At 52.4% G+C, this 15692-nt stretch overlaps 1 protein-coding gene across 10 annotated transcripts in view; it reads right to left on the bottom strand.

The window, feature by feature from the left end:
- Positions 1 to 15692, bottom strand: part of TMEM63C (transmembrane protein 63C) — a 74107-nt gene that overhangs the window by 3067 nt on the left and 55348 nt on the right. For 8 of the 10 annotated variants that reach the window (XM_042990212.1, XM_042990210.1, XM_042990211.1 and 5 more), the window contains 13 exons: positions 15525 to 15605; positions 15289 to 15412; positions 14416 to 14549; positions 12856 to 12978; positions 12313 to 12466; positions 11009 to 11115; positions 9951 to 10037; positions 9320 to 9385; positions 7219 to 7381; positions 6871 to 6976; positions 6298 to 6465; positions 4181 to 4290; positions 2747 to 2815 (listed from right to left, as the gene is read on the bottom strand). In XM_042990212.1, coding sequence (XP_042846146.1) covers positions 2747 to 2815; positions 4181 to 4290; positions 6298 to 6465; positions 6871 to 6976; positions 7219 to 7381; positions 9320 to 9385; positions 9951 to 10037; positions 11009 to 11115; positions 12313 to 12466; positions 12856 to 12978; positions 14416 to 14549; positions 15289 to 15412; positions 15525 to 15605 — 1492 coding nt within the window. Of the gene's footprint in view, positions 1 to 2331; positions 2574 to 2746; positions 2816 to 4180; positions 4291 to 6297; positions 6466 to 6870; positions 6977 to 7218; positions 7382 to 9319; positions 9386 to 9950; positions 10038 to 11008; positions 11116 to 12312; positions 12467 to 12855; positions 12979 to 14415; positions 14550 to 15288; positions 15413 to 15524; positions 15606 to 15692 lie in introns of all 10 variants that reach the window. The other 2 variants (XR_006219010.1, XR_006219011.1) reach the window with 1 other exon arrangement.

Raw genomic sequence — 15692 nt, 5'->3', positions numbered from 1 at the left:
CTACCCCCAGAGCTTCTGCCTCTCTGGACCCACGAGCCAGAGCCACGAGCCACGGATCCTTTCTTCTACCCCAGCAGCCCGGGGCCTGGCCATCCCCACCTGCTGAGGGGCCCTTAACCATTTAATGAGCAATTATAACTTGGAGGGTGAGTTAGTGCGGCCTCCTAGCTCCCAGCCCACTGCTCCTCCAGTGCAGCCCCATTCATTGTTGGTTCCAGGTCAGGCTGACCCCGGAGAGAGAGGATGCGAGGCTCCCCTCTGCTGGGGTCTGGAGAGACCCCATGCCCGGGCTAGCGCACTTTCCAATACAGCTTACGAGGCATGTCCACACCCGCCGTGGCGCGGATCACCGGCTGGCCCGGGAATCAGGATTTGGAACAGATTGCTATCTGAGGTCTTACAAACTCTGTGAAACCCAGGAATGGTCCCAGAAATGCACAGGAGGGCAGCAGAATAGAAAAACAGGAAGTACTAGGGACAGAGCTGTTTGTCATCCTTCGAAGTGGCTTTTAAACCAACTCCTTATTTTGAAAACAGGTAATTATGGGACAGAATTAAACCTTTCCTGTGTATTCATTTCAGTGAAACCAAAGCACCCTGATGGATTGTTCCGTAGAAAGAATCTAGATACTTGTATAATGCCAAAGCAAACCCCCTGTAAACCTTTTGGTCATAAGGGGTAAGATGGTAACTGAACAATGGAAGAGGCCAGCTGTGATCCTCCTAACCTGGGAGTAACCAGTGTCATAAGTGGGAATAAATGGGATGTTACGCGTCTCCCGGTGTGGTGCACGGCACCACCTAGAATGTGTTTTAGCCCCTAAGGCTGAATTTGAATCTGTCCAGCCTTTGGATCTAACTAGTTTTCGGGAAATACAGGAGACAGTAAAACCCGTTATAAGACATCAGGAAGAAATACCCAGAAATATCCAGAAGGTGGGATATTCTGCAGGACAACCAGCTTGGAGTCTCTGACAAGTCACAAGAAAGAGCCTGGGCTAAAATACTAGAGACGTGCACAGGCACCAGATTAATCTAGCACAGAGATTGGATTGGATCTTGATTTGGACATGTTGTAAAAGATATTTCTGGAACACTTTGGACAACTTGAATATGGACTGGGTCTTGGAAGACACAGAAATGTATATATATGGAAAGATGGAGCTTGTTAACTAAAAATGCAGATTAGAAAAGAGTATGTACAGTATTATTTCAGTTTAGCAAAATTTATACATATACTCAGAAGAATATTTGCTAAATTATCAGCAGTCATCTCTGGGTGGTGGGAATATGAACTTTTTATTTTCTTATTTTTGCTTATCTGTTTTTTGCCCATAATTATCTGCAATGTTCATATGCTACTTGCTTATTATCATGAAAGATTAAAAAAAAAATCAATTCCAGTAATGTTTTTTAAAGCCCAGGCTTTAGAGTGCGACTGACCTGGTTCAAACTTTGTTCTGTGACTTCCTTGCTCAGGAATGCCCTGGTGTCTAAATTAAATGATCTTTTGAGCCTCAGTCTCCCCATTTATAAAATGAGGATGAAAACACCTACTATGTGGGTGTATCATAAAGATTAGGAGCGTTAACAGCGAAGTGTCAGGTTCCTAAGAAGACTTCAATAACCGATTGCTAACAATATTCCAGAGGGCTCATCTTGGGAGGACCCCCGAGGGGAGATGCTATGTGAAGCAACTTCCCGTCGCCTCCCAGAAGAAATGTTCCCCTCTGTGCAGGAGTTTTTCCCAGTGTGAGACAGACCTGCAGTTCTGTGCACGGGGGGTGGGCACGTCCACCACTGTTGTGTCTGTGCACTTTTCCCCAACTCTGCCACGACTAAAGAGTCTCCTCTCCCACTGGGTCCTGCCGCCCACTCTACACTTCCACCAGGCCCAAAACTCTTCAGGTGCTCAAACGCTCCAGATTCTCTCTTCTGGGCCTTTGCACAGGCTGCTCCTCTTCCTCAAATGCCCTTCCCCCACAACCTATTCCACCTAGCAACCCTTTCTCCCATTCCCGGAGTTGGATTAGATGTTCCCTCCTCCAGGAAGCCTTCCCTGAGTGCCCAGGCTGGCTGGTGCCCTTCTTCAGTGCTCCTCCAAGGCACCCTGGCATCAGGGCATGGGCCAACCCGGTACCCAGCTCAGTGCGTGCATCGGTGGCCCCACATCTACACCTGTGGCAGGGACGTGGGTGAGTGCTCAGGCCCCTCCAGGCTGAGCCACGACGTGGGAGCCAAGGCCCAGCCAGCCAGAGCCCTGCATTCTGAGTCGGCCTTATCTCTTCACAGGCTGATGGGCTCACTCGTGTGGCGCCACCCATGCCTTACCATTCAGCGCGGGCCTCCAATAGCTCCCTGCAGCTCTGCGCAGCTCTGCCTGGCATCTGTGCCCTTGGAGGCAGCCTTCGGTCCTGAGGCCGAGCCCCAGCACGTCCCTGCGTCTACACGACTGAGCTCGCTGTGGCTGGGTTCGCCCTGACCTTTCTCTTCCTCTCTGAGATCCTTTCAGGGTTTGTCTTGCTTCTTCTATCTTCCCAGCTCTTCAGCCAGGGCCATGGCAGCAGTTTGACCTGGGCCAAGTCCTGCTGTGTCAGGGGAGGGCGCCCAGGGGTCCCCCCGTCTCCTCCCCAACACCCGGGGAGGGTACTAAATGCCAGCGGCCCCCGCCCCTGCTGCTGGAGTAGCCCACTCCTACAGGTACCCCCCTCCTGACCTGTCCCCCGGGGTGAAGGCACTGACTCACAAGGGAGGTGGGTGTGGAGGTGCTGCTGCTTGGCTCCATGTCAAACACAGTCTCCATCTCCTCCTCGGGCTGCAGCAGTGGGGAGAGATGTGGAGGGTCACACAGTGGGGGTGTCTGCCCTCTGCCCGCTCCCTCCCCGAATCTGCGCCTGGGCCTCTTGCTCCCCCGGAACGCAACTCATCTTCTGTTTTCCATGACCTACGGCCCAGCTGGTAGGGCTGAAGCCCAGGGGGACAGAAAGAGGACCGGGATGCTGGGTGACCCTTCCAGAATATTCCATTCCCAAGGACCATAATGGGGGGTGGGGAGTAAGGAGAGTTGGCATTGGGGTTCAAAGATGAGCCTGCTTTGACTCTAGTAAAAGCCTTGGCTTCAACAGTCTCTTCTTTCCTCCTGGGGTTTCCCCCTCGATCTTGAGACCAGTCTGAGATCACGGTCTAGGTCCTCTGCCACCTTCCTTCCCTAGAGTGGACACCTGGGCAACCAGATCACATGGCATTGTTGTATTGGGAAGACAGGGCCAGAGGCATCGTCCACTCTGGTTCCTCACTGGCATGGCACTGGAGCCGGGGGTTGGAGGAGGCCGGGTAGAGAGGGTGGTGGGGGTCTGAGTTCAGGGCCCCCAGGTATAAGGCCACTATAGGCAAAAGGATCCTCTTCCAAGAGGCTTGTTCCTCTAACTCAGCAGGATACCAGAACTTTAAATCAACTTACTTTCTTCTCTTTATATAACTTCATTTTAAAAGGACACAATTTACTATTATGAACAGAAAATGGGAGCCAATAGAAAAACGGGTAACCATGAAAAATAACAAATGTTTTGGTCCCTGGAAATCATTCTAGCACACCCGTACTGACACGCCACTCTGGGCACAGACCCTTGTTGGCAGGGTGCTCAGTGGGCAGGGATTGGCTCCCGTCTCTAATGATGAGGCTGACCCCACTGGCAATGAGCCGAAGGAGTCACGGGCTCCCAGAGAGCCAGGCCTCAACTTCAACAGCCTGGGGCTCCTCAAAGTGTGCTGACTATTCCCCTTCCCTCTTCATCGTCCTTCTCCATGCCCCACGCTCCTGTCCTTCCCCCCCATCCTCCCTCTCTCAAGCCTCCATCCTTGGAGCGGCACTCACAGCTCAGTGGCTCGACAGGCTCACATTGTAGGAGGGATGTGCCAGCAGCCCGCTGTTTGGAGGGGGCGGCAGAAGGGAGAGGAGGAGAGGACGGTTGTCTTTTAAAACTCCGCAGAGTGTAGGGGGGCCCGGCACCGGGGCTGGCTCACGGGCACACACCCATGCACGCTGAGCTTGCACACCCCATCATCGGAAAGGCAAGGACCTGTGTCTCCGTGGTGCTGTGGGTGCCCAGGTCAGGAGCAGCCCAGAGCCGTGTCCCCAGGGGCCGGGGAGAATGAAGAGAGGAAAGCGAGGGCAACTCACCTCATAGTAAGATACCGTCCGGAGCTTCCCCAGAAGAGTGCTAAGGCAGGCAACTACCATGGAAATAATGAGCGTGGAAAGGGAGAAGAAGGTGATGTTGTGGAGCGAACCTGCCAAGGAGAAGACAAGGCCGTGGGGCTCCGTGCTTGAGGACGGGAGCTGTGGGCAGGAGTCTGCCAGCCGAGGTCCTGGGTCACTAGGGGCCACCCCGGCGCCTCTATGGGGGCAGAGAGGCCCCTGCCCCAATTTTCCTCCTAGCAACTGGAGTCAATGAGCCTGACCCATGAGACCATCTCTCAGTGCCATCTGACCAGTTTAGAATTTGGCATCTTATGGATTCCATGAAAAAAATTTAATTGCCTTAAGTATCCACTCAAGTGTCCATTAAACACGTCCTTCTGGACCCATCAGCTCACCTCCCACATCACAGTCCCTGGGCAGTATCTCTGAGTTACTCGCTCATGCCACTGCCCACAAATACAACCTCTGACCCACGCCTGTCTTTGTGAGCTCCTGGCGTGCTCAGTTATCTCTGCTAACAGCATAGAAGAGCAATCCAGAATTTAAGTCGCTGACATTTTGCTTAGGGATATTTGGTAACTTTTTTTTTTTTTTTACCAGATTTCTACAGAAGTAAAGATTAAAAATCAGTCTTTACAGTCAGAGGCTAACACGTAGTGATGCTTATCATCGTGTTTCTATAACAGCAAAAGTGGCAAAGAGCTTCGGTATCCAACAATGGAGAGCTGACTGAAACGGGTAGAATTTAATGCAGCTGCTCAAAGTCACGTGCTCCAACAGTATTGCAGTAACGCAGGAAATTGTTCAGAACAGTATGCTGAGCGATGAAAGAACGTTATAAAACAGAAATCACAATTTTGCAAAGACTAAACCAGTTAACTCCCTCCTGTTCTGCCCTCTCCCCCAAAATATGCCCAGAGAACGAGGTCTGAGAGCAGCAGACGTCAGGCCCTGGGTGAGATTATGGGTCATTCCAATTTTGATAATATAATCTTTTACAGTTAGGGGAAAAATTATTTAAAAACTGAAGTCCGCTGGGCGGTGGGGAAAGGCTGGGGGATAAGACACTGGGAATGGACAACAAATGGATAATTCACACAAATTTAATTGCCATAAGTATCCGCTCAAGTGCCCATTAAACATGTCCTTCTCAACCCATCAGCTCAAAATCAGGAACCTGTGATTTCCATTTTATAACGTTCGGGTCCTGTATCCTGAGAGCTGTTTCCAGCTGCCACCTCGACAGGAAGTAAGAAAATACGGACTTTGCCTTCTCTGCTCCACTGAGAGGATTAAGGTCCGGTGTCTCTGAGGACAGGACAGTGTAGGGAGAAGGCAGGAAATGGTCTGGTGGTGGAGAGGATGGGGATGTCAGTGTGAGCTTCCCGCCTCAGGGGACAGGACAGCAGCTTTGTGGAGCCAAGAGCAGGGGAAAAGCTGGTCATTGGGGCACATCCCAAATCCTCCTCCAGCTTTTCGGCAATCTGTAAGACCACGCATCTTCCAGGATCCCAGTGGGGATGCCACAGGAATTGAGCCTGAGAGCTAATATTTTATCCTGCCAGCCTTGAGTTAGAATGAACGAATCTGAGTGGTGCCTGGGTGGCTCAATCAGTTAAGCATCTGACTTCAGCTCAGGTCATGATCTCGTGGTTTGTGAGTTCGAGCCCCGCATCGGGCTCTGTGCTGACGGCTCAAAGCCCGGAGCCTGCCTCAGATTCTGTGTCTCCTTCTCTCTCTGCCCCTCCCCTGCTCACGCTCTCTCTCTCTCTTTCTCAAAAATAAATAAACATTAAAAAAAAAAAAAAACAGAATAATGAAGGAATGTGAAGTTTCTTGCTCCGGTGGTCATAAACCCAAATGCATACTATTTGGTCCGTGTCAGTCCCAGCCCTCCTCTTAGCCTCAAAGGTCTGCTGGGACTCTGGTACAAGCCCCTTAAGCCTAGAGAAGCCACCTGGGTGGCTGTAATCCGTGAGCAAGGCTTGCTCCTCCCGGGCCTTTTCTGCTTTAACAGAGCAGAGGTGTTGTTGAGGGCTTTCTGCAGCAGTGGGGAGCAGGAGGAGGCGGGACTGCCCGGCAGGCCTGGTACCTACCTAATCTCAGAATGGAGAAGAACAGCATCCAGAACAGACCCAGGAGTGGCGCGAAAATGGCCTGGTAGACAGCAGCCATGTGGATCTGCTCGTTGAGTTTGGTGGGCGCGTAGGAGTAGTACATGTTGTAGCGGTCCGTGATGTGCTTCATGCACAGGTACAGCAGGCCTGCGGGGCAGGAAGACCGAGGCACATTCAGTGGTGACTCCTCAGCTGGGGCCCTGTGCTGTCCCAAGGCTCCCCAGGCCTGGGAAGCCAGATTCAGGTCTGTCGGGGCAGTGAGGGCCAAGGACGGGGCGTCGGAGTTCTGTGGTGCCGACCCCTGGGACCATCAGCTTCCCTTGGGCCCCCAGAGCCTATTCTGCCAGTCTGGCGAAGGGTCATTCACTCGAGAAACATCCTACATTTGCAGCTACCCAACCTCCCCTGATCTGGCCCAGGCCCCTCCTCGCTCTGCTGACAGTCTGTCCCAGGTCTCTTCATGCTCCAGAAGGTGGCCTGACCTTGCGGGGCTCAGCTCCTCCGCCCAGTACGAGGGTGGGCAGCCCTGGAGGTGTCCGAGGGAAGACTCACCAAAAGGGACAATGATGGGGCAGGTGATGCTGTATGCTACGACCACGCTGAAGACGTTCATCATCCATGCGTACTCTCGCCCATACTGGAAGTCCATGGCGTGGCTCTAGGGCAGAAGGCAGGGGTTACCTGAGGTGGCTCGGTCCCCTCGGCTCGGCTGCTTCTGTGGCTTCTTGTCTATCCCATGGGAGCCAGAAGGCAGCTCGGGCCTGGGGGCAGGCTCCCTTGCAGCCCCAGGACACCTCGCCTCTCACCTCGAGTCCCTCATGCTTCCAGCAGGCCCCCTTTCCTGACACCCTCCCAAAGGAAACTCTGAAGGCTGTGCTCAGGGAAGGGCCCGGCCCCCACCTTTCTGATGTGGACTCTCTCTGGCTCCGACCTGGAGAAGAAGAGGCGGGTGCTGTACAGGAAGAGTGACCCCAGGCGCAACAGCTCCATGCCCGTGCCAAGCAAAGCTGCCGTGATCACATAGTTGACGAAGAAGGCGCCATTGTCTGGCAGGAACACACACCTGGGAGAGCGGAGGACAGCACAGAAGCCAGAGGGAGAGGGAAAGGGCAGGGATGTCAGAAGAGAGGTAGAGGGTAGGGGTGGGGATGGGGATTATAAGCTTCATGTACACATGTGCCCCGGGCCCAATTTAAGTGAATGCGGGCCTTCTGAGCAGGGATGAGGTTGGTGTACAAGTATGGATGTGTTGGGAAGTACATGCAACCGGGAAATACATGCAAAACAAAATCAAAATCTAAAGCAGGGGTGTTAACCTGGGTCCACAGACCCCAGGAGAGTCCATGAGTAGAAATTTGGAGGTCTGTGACCTTGAAGAGTGAAAAGAATTACGTCTCTATTTTCACTAACCTCTAACTGCAGTGTAGCATTTCTTCCCATTAAGAGAACGTGGGCAACAAATCACAACAACGTCAGCTATGGCTGTGACTCTGTCAGTAGTTGACATCAGATATTTTCATATCACGCTGCCGTTGCTAGTGATACATGACAATGCTATTTGCACTCACTTCAAAATAAGGGTAGTTATTAAACAGGCTGCTGAATGACACATGCTAACTTTACGGGATCGACACTTTCCTGTCTGCAGCTGCGTACTTGGCATGGCTGGCCAGCTTCAGCTGGGAGTCGTTCAGCCACCTGAATGAATGGCCACATTGCCTGTTCTCACGTTGGTGACCCAGGCATCTCTGTGGCTGTCCAGTCGCCCCATCTACACAATTCTGTCCACTTGTTTGAAAAGAGAAATCTGTGAGCTCCCTGGGTATATTTCAGAACTCCTTCAAAAACTATTCTTTCTTGATGGCCTCAAAGTTGAGCCATAGAGCTACTCTCTCATACAGAAACTGTATTGAAGATATTGACCTCACCGAAGATGAATCTCATCTTTTTTCCTCATCTCAGGAAAAAAAAAAAGTCCAACTTATCACAATTATAGTTTAACTGTAGAAACCTTACAGAATTCTGGTCCTTGCCCTATAAAGCAGGCTGTGAAAGCTTGCGTGTCATTTGCAACATGACATCTTTGAAAATTGGGATTTTCAATATTTTTAACCTGAAAACAACACAAAACAAAATAGAAATTGGCTGGATGTCCAACCTGACCCACATGTTGCTTTGTCAAAGATCCCATCACCTCACCCCAACTTAATGTTCTTCTGCTAGCTAACGGTATCACACTAATGCCTTTAAAATAATAAAATATGGGGGCGCCTGGGTGGCTCAGTCGGTTAAGCATCCGACTCTTGATTTTGGCTCTGGTCATGGTCTCTCACACTCCGTGAGATCGAGCCCTGCGTCGGGCTCTGTGCTGACAGTGCAGAGTCTGCTTGGGATTCTCTCTCTCCCCATCTCTCAAAATAAATAAGTTAAATTAACAAAAACTAAAACAATAAAATGTAATTTCAGCTTGCTTGTGTTTAAAATCCACTGTCCTGTTAGGAAATGTGTGCATAAAGATTTTATGACAAATTTGACATTTAAAATATTTTGATAACACCATTTCAGTATAATTGGTTTTCTTTGTAATCCAGGTATTCTGTGCATCTACAGGCATCTATTCAGAGACTATGTAAAACTGGAAATATCTGAATAAGCTCTGTGGATTGCATCAATGTCAGTTTCCTGGCTGTGATACCGTATTATGGTTATGCAAAATGTTACCAGAGGGGGAAACTGGATAAAGGGTACACAGGACATTGTGGGGGCCATTTCCTGTAAATCTACAATTATTTCCAAAACTTCATTCAGAGAAGGGATCCCAGGGCTTTACCAGATTGCCAAATAGGTCCATAGCCCGGGCTCTCTTAATGGGAGCCTGTGTATGCATTCATCTCTAGCCATGTGAGCAAATAAAGGACACACATATCTCCCTAGTATGGACCCATGGAAGCCCCAGCATATACACTGGGAGTACACCTGTAGCATGCAGTCTAGTACTCACTGGAACCGGATGGATGCCTGCTCCAGATAGTAGATGTCAAAGAGCCAGCGGAAAAAGACATTCAAACTAGAAACAAGAACAAGGTAGGTCCTTTAGACAATGAACCTACATGCTGAGGCTTGGGGTTCAGTTCCTCTTGGCCTGGCTTCCCTCCTGCTGTCCTCCCTTTCTCAATCCCTAGAGAGACTCTTGCATTCTAATATTCCAGCTGGACAGCCCATACTGCCTCTCTGCCTTTTTCGTGCTGGGCCACCCCTACCCCTAACCCTTTGGCCTCTCATCTCAAGGCCACTCCTAGCAAACTTTCACCAGGTATTTCTCCCACAGTGCTCTCTCCCTCTTCCAAATTTCTACTGCAGGTTGGCTGTGTTTTTTCCACCTTGGGCTCTCAGCTGACAGGTGTGGCTCGTCTCCCCAGCTGGATGATAAGCTCTTTGAAGGCAGAGTTGACAGCTGACACCTTAGAGTTCACATGATACCTGGCTCATGCTAGGCTCATGACAGGCACCAGACTGTCCTTTGAGGAATGGATTTGCTGCAAGCACAGGTAGGCCTACAGTGTCTGAAACAGGAGGTTCCAACTCTAGGGTGAGCCTGTCTGAGAGAGGAGGGATAATTGGAGGTGAGGTACCTGGTCAGTCCCATAGAGGGCAGAATAACCACCATGAACACCAGAAAGATGTAGCACTTGTTCACTATGATCAGATTCTGACTTGATCTAAAGGGAACAAAGAAATACGAGATAAGAACCAGGGACCTAACTACAGAATGACGGGAAAGACAGAGGCAGCTGCCTGGGCTAGAAAATTGGTTGAACAGTGCATCCAATACCATCCCCACAGAGCACTGAGAGCTATGCTGCAGCAGGGAAGAGTAGCATAATCAACTAGTGATGTCTGCCTTGGGCACGGGACGGGGAGGAAGGGCACACATGTGCTGTGTGCTTGACACCCTTGTTAGAGGGACATTACCAATGATAATCAGGATCCCTGCAGTTTTAATAATCAACATAAGCCACGTTCTTGGCCAGATAAAAGACCAGTAAGGGTTTCTGTCAGGACAAACCCCCTGGCTTACTGCCCGGTAGGATGCTAGGAGCTTCTGGTGCAGGAAATAACTTTTGAGACCCACACAGCCTTCTGGCAAAAGCCCAGGATGTGGTACATACTTTCTACCCCACCAGCTACCACCATAGAACTATTAGGGCCAAATAGCTCCTATTGTTTAAAATGCTGGCGCTGCACGGCCCGGGCCACAGGTGTCTACAGTCAGATTGAGTTCATGGGCTCCTCTGCAACTGCCTTCCTGACCTTCTTCGGATGAGTCCTGCTCTTTCCTCCTCCCCCGGTGCCTTCTGTCTGGAGTTCCTAGCACTGTAGCTCTGCCTACAGCTCCATCGCCTCAGTGCATGGCTGGAGGCTGTGGGAGCAGCCCAAGAAGGGCTTGGTTTGGGCCTCACATGCTTGACATGGTGGTCCTATCTCAGGGTCTCCGAGACCAGAGGCCCAGAGACAACTCAGACCCCTCCTTCAAAAAAAAAAAGTTAGTCTTTTGGGATGGTTCTGGGTATCAAATCCACCCCTATGTCAATTCCACTCCTTAGGCCAGATGGCTGGTGGGGGAGTGGGCAGGGGAAGGGGCTGGGGCTGAGCAAACAGCAGGGCTGGGAGAGGAGGCCCCCCATCTCACCTGGTCCAGTGGGCCTCTAGGAAGGCAGAGAAGTAGACCATCAGAGGCATTATCACTGTAAATGCCCAGAGCAACAGGGAGGGGAAGAACTGGGTTATGACTGGGCTCTGTAGGGTAGAGCGGAGGAGGGCAGAGACACATCAGTGCAAGAAGCGCCCCTTCCCCTTCCGGGCCACCCCTGCTTCTCCCACACCTCTGGCCTCATCTTTCCCAGCTTAGTCCCAGAGCAGGCTTGGTTTCCCTGAGGCTGCGCAGCGGACCTGGCCTTCTTCGTCAGCCTTCCTGGCCAGGGGTCTGCCTGGCTGGTGGCGGGCAGAGGCTGACACCCCAAGGTCAGGTTCTGTCTTCAAGGGGCACAGGTGTTCTAGGCTGAGGTCCCTAGAGGGATGGCCTGGGGTTTTCCTGGTGACTCCGCCCTAGGGCCAGAGCCAGCTGCTGTCACTGATACGGCAGAGCTCACAGAGAAGACACTACTTTCCCTGTGATGTCGTGTGAAAGGAGGTATAGAAATGGGTAAGGTGTGAAGGAAGAATCCCTAGGGTGGTGCTTTGTGGGCCTTCTGTGAGCTTGACAACAGAGGGCAGGAGCAAGCAGCAGCAGGTGTGTGGCCTGTGTGCACGTGTTCCTGGAGTAGGGATGGGGATTATATGCAAGTGGAGGCCTTCTAGGCCTGTTATAATGGCCTTGAGGCTATAGGATTTGGAGACGGGCCAGTCCAGTTTCTCTGATGTCCCATGTCAGTATGAAGCATCCTCTAACTTCAGGGGTGGCCCCTCCAGGGCCTACCGCCCCCAGCCTGGAGTGGGTGTGCCTGGCATGAGGGAAATGGAAGTCCTGCTTCTCTTGGATGGCTGCATGGGAGCTGACCTCACACTTCCCCACCCTCAACCCTACCCCTCAAACCAGGGACCCCAGCTTGAGAGAAAGTGGGGAGTGCAGAGCAGTCACACTTGCCACACCCTTGCACCTGTTGTGCCTCCAGCTAGTCTTGGGTGGCCCAATCTAAAGACTGGACCGCCCATCCCCTGCCCAACTCCCCACCCCAGAACCTGCCTGCAGCACCACCACCCCCTCTTTCCTTCCTTGCCAGCTCCAGTCCCCAAGATAGGCAACGACCTGTGCATTCGTCCCCTTTAGAACAAAGGAAACTCTACACCACCATCTACACAGCCGTGGCCACCTCCACAATGGTGGTGGTGCAAGGGCTCTGGAGCCGCGTTCCAGGGGCCCCCCATCCCGTCCTCGCCTGGGTTCTTCCCTCATCTCCCTGGGGCCCCCATGCCTGGCCTGAGCAGAGGTGGCACCTGCAGGTTCTCAATGGGGCGGGTGACGTTGTACATGTCGATGGTGTTGATGATGATGGCAGGCGTGGTGAGGAAGAAGAAGAGGAAGAAGAGGAGGGTGTTGATTACGATAAAGCGGGCCCACCAATGGAAGCGGCGGACGGACAGGTGTTTCCTGGGGAGGGATGGAGGAGGGAGATGCACTTAGGACCTCGGGTCCCAGCCATTAGACAGGCCCCACGTGCGGTTTCTTGCACACCAGCTGTAGACCCAGACTGCCCTGGTCTAATTCAGCCCCCTGGGCCCAGACCTGCTTGCAACAGGCCCGGATCCTCCCCTCAGTCACACCTTTTGTAAAGGCACCTGTGGTGGGCTGGGTTTGGTGGGGGGGGGGGGGCAGAGGCCATGGTGCTCAGGAGAGGACAGGGCCCTGCCAGCCCAGTGGGAGCCATACGTGGGTAACAGAGTAGGAGAACAGGTCCCGATTCCCTTCCCACCCCTTCTTCAATCTCAGCAAAGCTCAAAGGAACGGGGGAGAGGAGAGCAGTGGAGGGGGGCGCTTACCAAATAATGTCTTTAGGGTGTGGGGCAAGGGCAACCCTCCAGCGGTAGGATTTGACGGTGGTGGACACCGAGGACTGCTGGGGGGACACGCCACACTGGATGTACTTGTAATCTTCCTGGATGCTGCAGAGACGGTGGGGGGCGGGGATGGGCAGGAGAGAGAGGTCTGGGTGTGAGGACAACAGACTTAGGAGAGGTCTCATGCCAGGGTCCTAGAGAGATGGACCCCACTTCCTAGGGACTCTTGAAGCCTCAGATATGCCTCTCAGGACATTAGAGGTGGGCAGTTCCTAAAGCCTAGTCCCTGGAGAAAAGGGGCACAGAGGGAGGGACCAGCCCGGAAGGGAGGGGACCACATGGTTCTTAGTTAATGTCCTTCCCCCTTAATAGCAGTGACAGAACAAAGACATGCTCTTTGAGGTTGGTGCCAGAGGTACTAATTTCAGCCTCATCTTAGTATTAATAGCTACCACGTGAGTTCTTTCTGTATGCCTGACACTGAGCTAATGGTTGATGAATATAGCCCCAATTGCATGGCTTACTAAATTGAGGTGCCTGAGACACAACCAAAGAGGGGCAGATGCTGGCCCTGGGTCTTTGGTTTTCTAATTCACATCTCTGCTGTAATTAAACCTCAGATCCTCTCTACCGAATGACAGTGTGTCGGAAAAGAAACAGTGTTGTCTCACGTTGGTATATTGTTTGATATACCATATATACTAAATAGAACACATATCCCTTCGTATCCCTCGGGGAGGTGGACAGGGAAGATATAAGGAACCAAATGTGACAGATAAGAAATTGGAGAGTATAAGTGACTTGCAAAATTGCACACAATTCTATCTGACTAAATTCTAGGCTGTTCCACTGCTCCTTTGTAGGGTATGGGTGAGTGAAGACCAAATGTTATGTACAACCAGGCTCCCTAAGAGAAAGGAGGGCCCCCAAAGTACTCAAGGGACTGATGCTGGGGTTCCCATCTATTTGACCCTGTCCTTAGGATCCTTCCAGAACATTCCAGAGTGCATCTAATCCACTCCCTATCAAGGTAGAGCTGCCAGAGGCTGGGGCAGAGGAGGGAGGAGGCTGTAAGGCTATGAATTAGGGGAGACCTGCAGCAGGAGAGGAGAAAGAGCAAGCAGAGCGTCTCTACTCTGACTCTTTCACGTGTGGTGAGGACAGGAGTAATATGTAATGGGGGAAAAATGGATTCACTTTTGTCAAGGCCTGGAAGAGGAACCAAGATGTTTACTCTTAACACCTCCGTACTGAAGCAAGGACCTAGGGAATGGGGAGCCCAGGGCCTGGGTATCTCTGGAGACAAGCTGAGTCTGGCAGCTGTGGGGAAATGGATGCAGATATGCTCTGGAAAGCAAGATGGCGGCTGCCTGCGGAGAACACAGCGGGCTGGAAGGGCGGTCAGAACATGGCAAACTAGAGGGAGGTTCTCTCTCTTTCCCCCCTTGGCTGGAATGAGGTGAAAGAGGATGGTTTCAGAGAAGCAGAAGCCCACTCGCAGGGCTGGGCTGGGCACAGCAAGCTGCTGGCCCTGGCACTTACTGCTTCGTCATCCTGGAGTCCTGGAAGGTGACAAAGATCAGGTCCAGACGCTTCAGCCGAACGCGGTTGAACTCAGCGTTGAACTCATCAGTCAGCTGCTCCTCCAGCTCACTGTAATATTGTTCTGCATCTACCTGGGGTGAGATTTGGCCCTCAGAGCTGGGGAAGCCAGAGCTCCAGGAAGACCTCACCTGGGCATTGGCCTCTTTCCACTTGAGTGGTGGGCCTGAGGCCTTAGTACCATTCCCAACCCCCTGCAAAGCCTGGCAAAGAGCTCAGGATCCCAGTGGGCTCCAAGATCCCAACTTGAGAACAGGGAGAGGCTGTGACTCTGAAATTAGCTCCTTGCTCTTAGATCTGGGAAAGGTAAGGCACACCTGGGGGTTAGGGGGTGCTTTTGGATTTGGGCTGGACTCTAAAGGAGCGTTAGAATGTGTCTGCGGCATTTTTGGAGAAGAGGGATGATTCTTTTTCTGGACTGGCTAGAGTTCGGTCCTACCCTGTGGCCTCCTCCTAGCCACGGTGGTTGGGTAAGAAGATGGAGCCCAGTGCCTTCAAATGTTTCAGTCCTAGCCCTTTGAGAGCCTAAGGCCTGACACCCTACAGCAGTCTACTGTGTTCTCTCTGGTCCTCCCATCCAAGACTAGAAGTGGGCATGAGCAAGCCTCCCTGATCTCCCAAGAAAGGCTTCAGCTCCTCTACATTCTCAACAGGGAGGCAGGAGGGAGGAGGGAAAAGAAGGGAGGAGCTGGGTGCCACAGCACCAGAGCAGATCTGAATGGGGCCCAAGGGTCCAGAGCCCTGGACAGAGCTGGAGACCCAGTGCCCCAGCCCCCCTCCTCTGCTGTGTCCCCTGATGCCCGGGGCAGGTACCTCTTTGAAGCAGGTCCAGCACTTGCAGAAGCACAGGTGGGAACAGGGGTGGATCTTGATCATCACCTTCCCACTCTTCTTGGCCTTGGCAGTGTAGTAGAGCCGGCCCCGCATCGCATGGCGCCTATTGGCCGGTGGGCAGTGGGAGGAGGGATCTTGTGGCTGGGGACCAGCAGAGCCACATCCTCCCCTTGTACCCCCACCCCAGATCCAGACAGACCCCGCTGCAGACTCACCTCTGATCATCCAAATCGATCAGGGTCCTGACGTCATAGCAGAAGTGGACTCTGGTCACCACGCATCCTGGATAGGCCTCACTGTAGCCACAGACATGGATGCTGAACTAGCCTGTGGTGCTGGGGATATGCCATCCTCCCCACACTATCCGCCCCCCAGAACTATAG

The sequence above is a fragment of the Panthera tigris genome, chromosome B3 (assembly GCF_018350195.1).
Source record: "Panthera tigris isolate Pti1 chromosome B3, P.tigris_Pti1_mat1.1, whole genome shotgun sequence".
NCBI classification, from domain to species: domain Eukaryota; kingdom Metazoa; phylum Chordata; class Mammalia; order Carnivora; family Felidae; genus Panthera; species Panthera tigris.
This window is presented reverse-complemented; position numbering and strand designations above follow the sequence as displayed.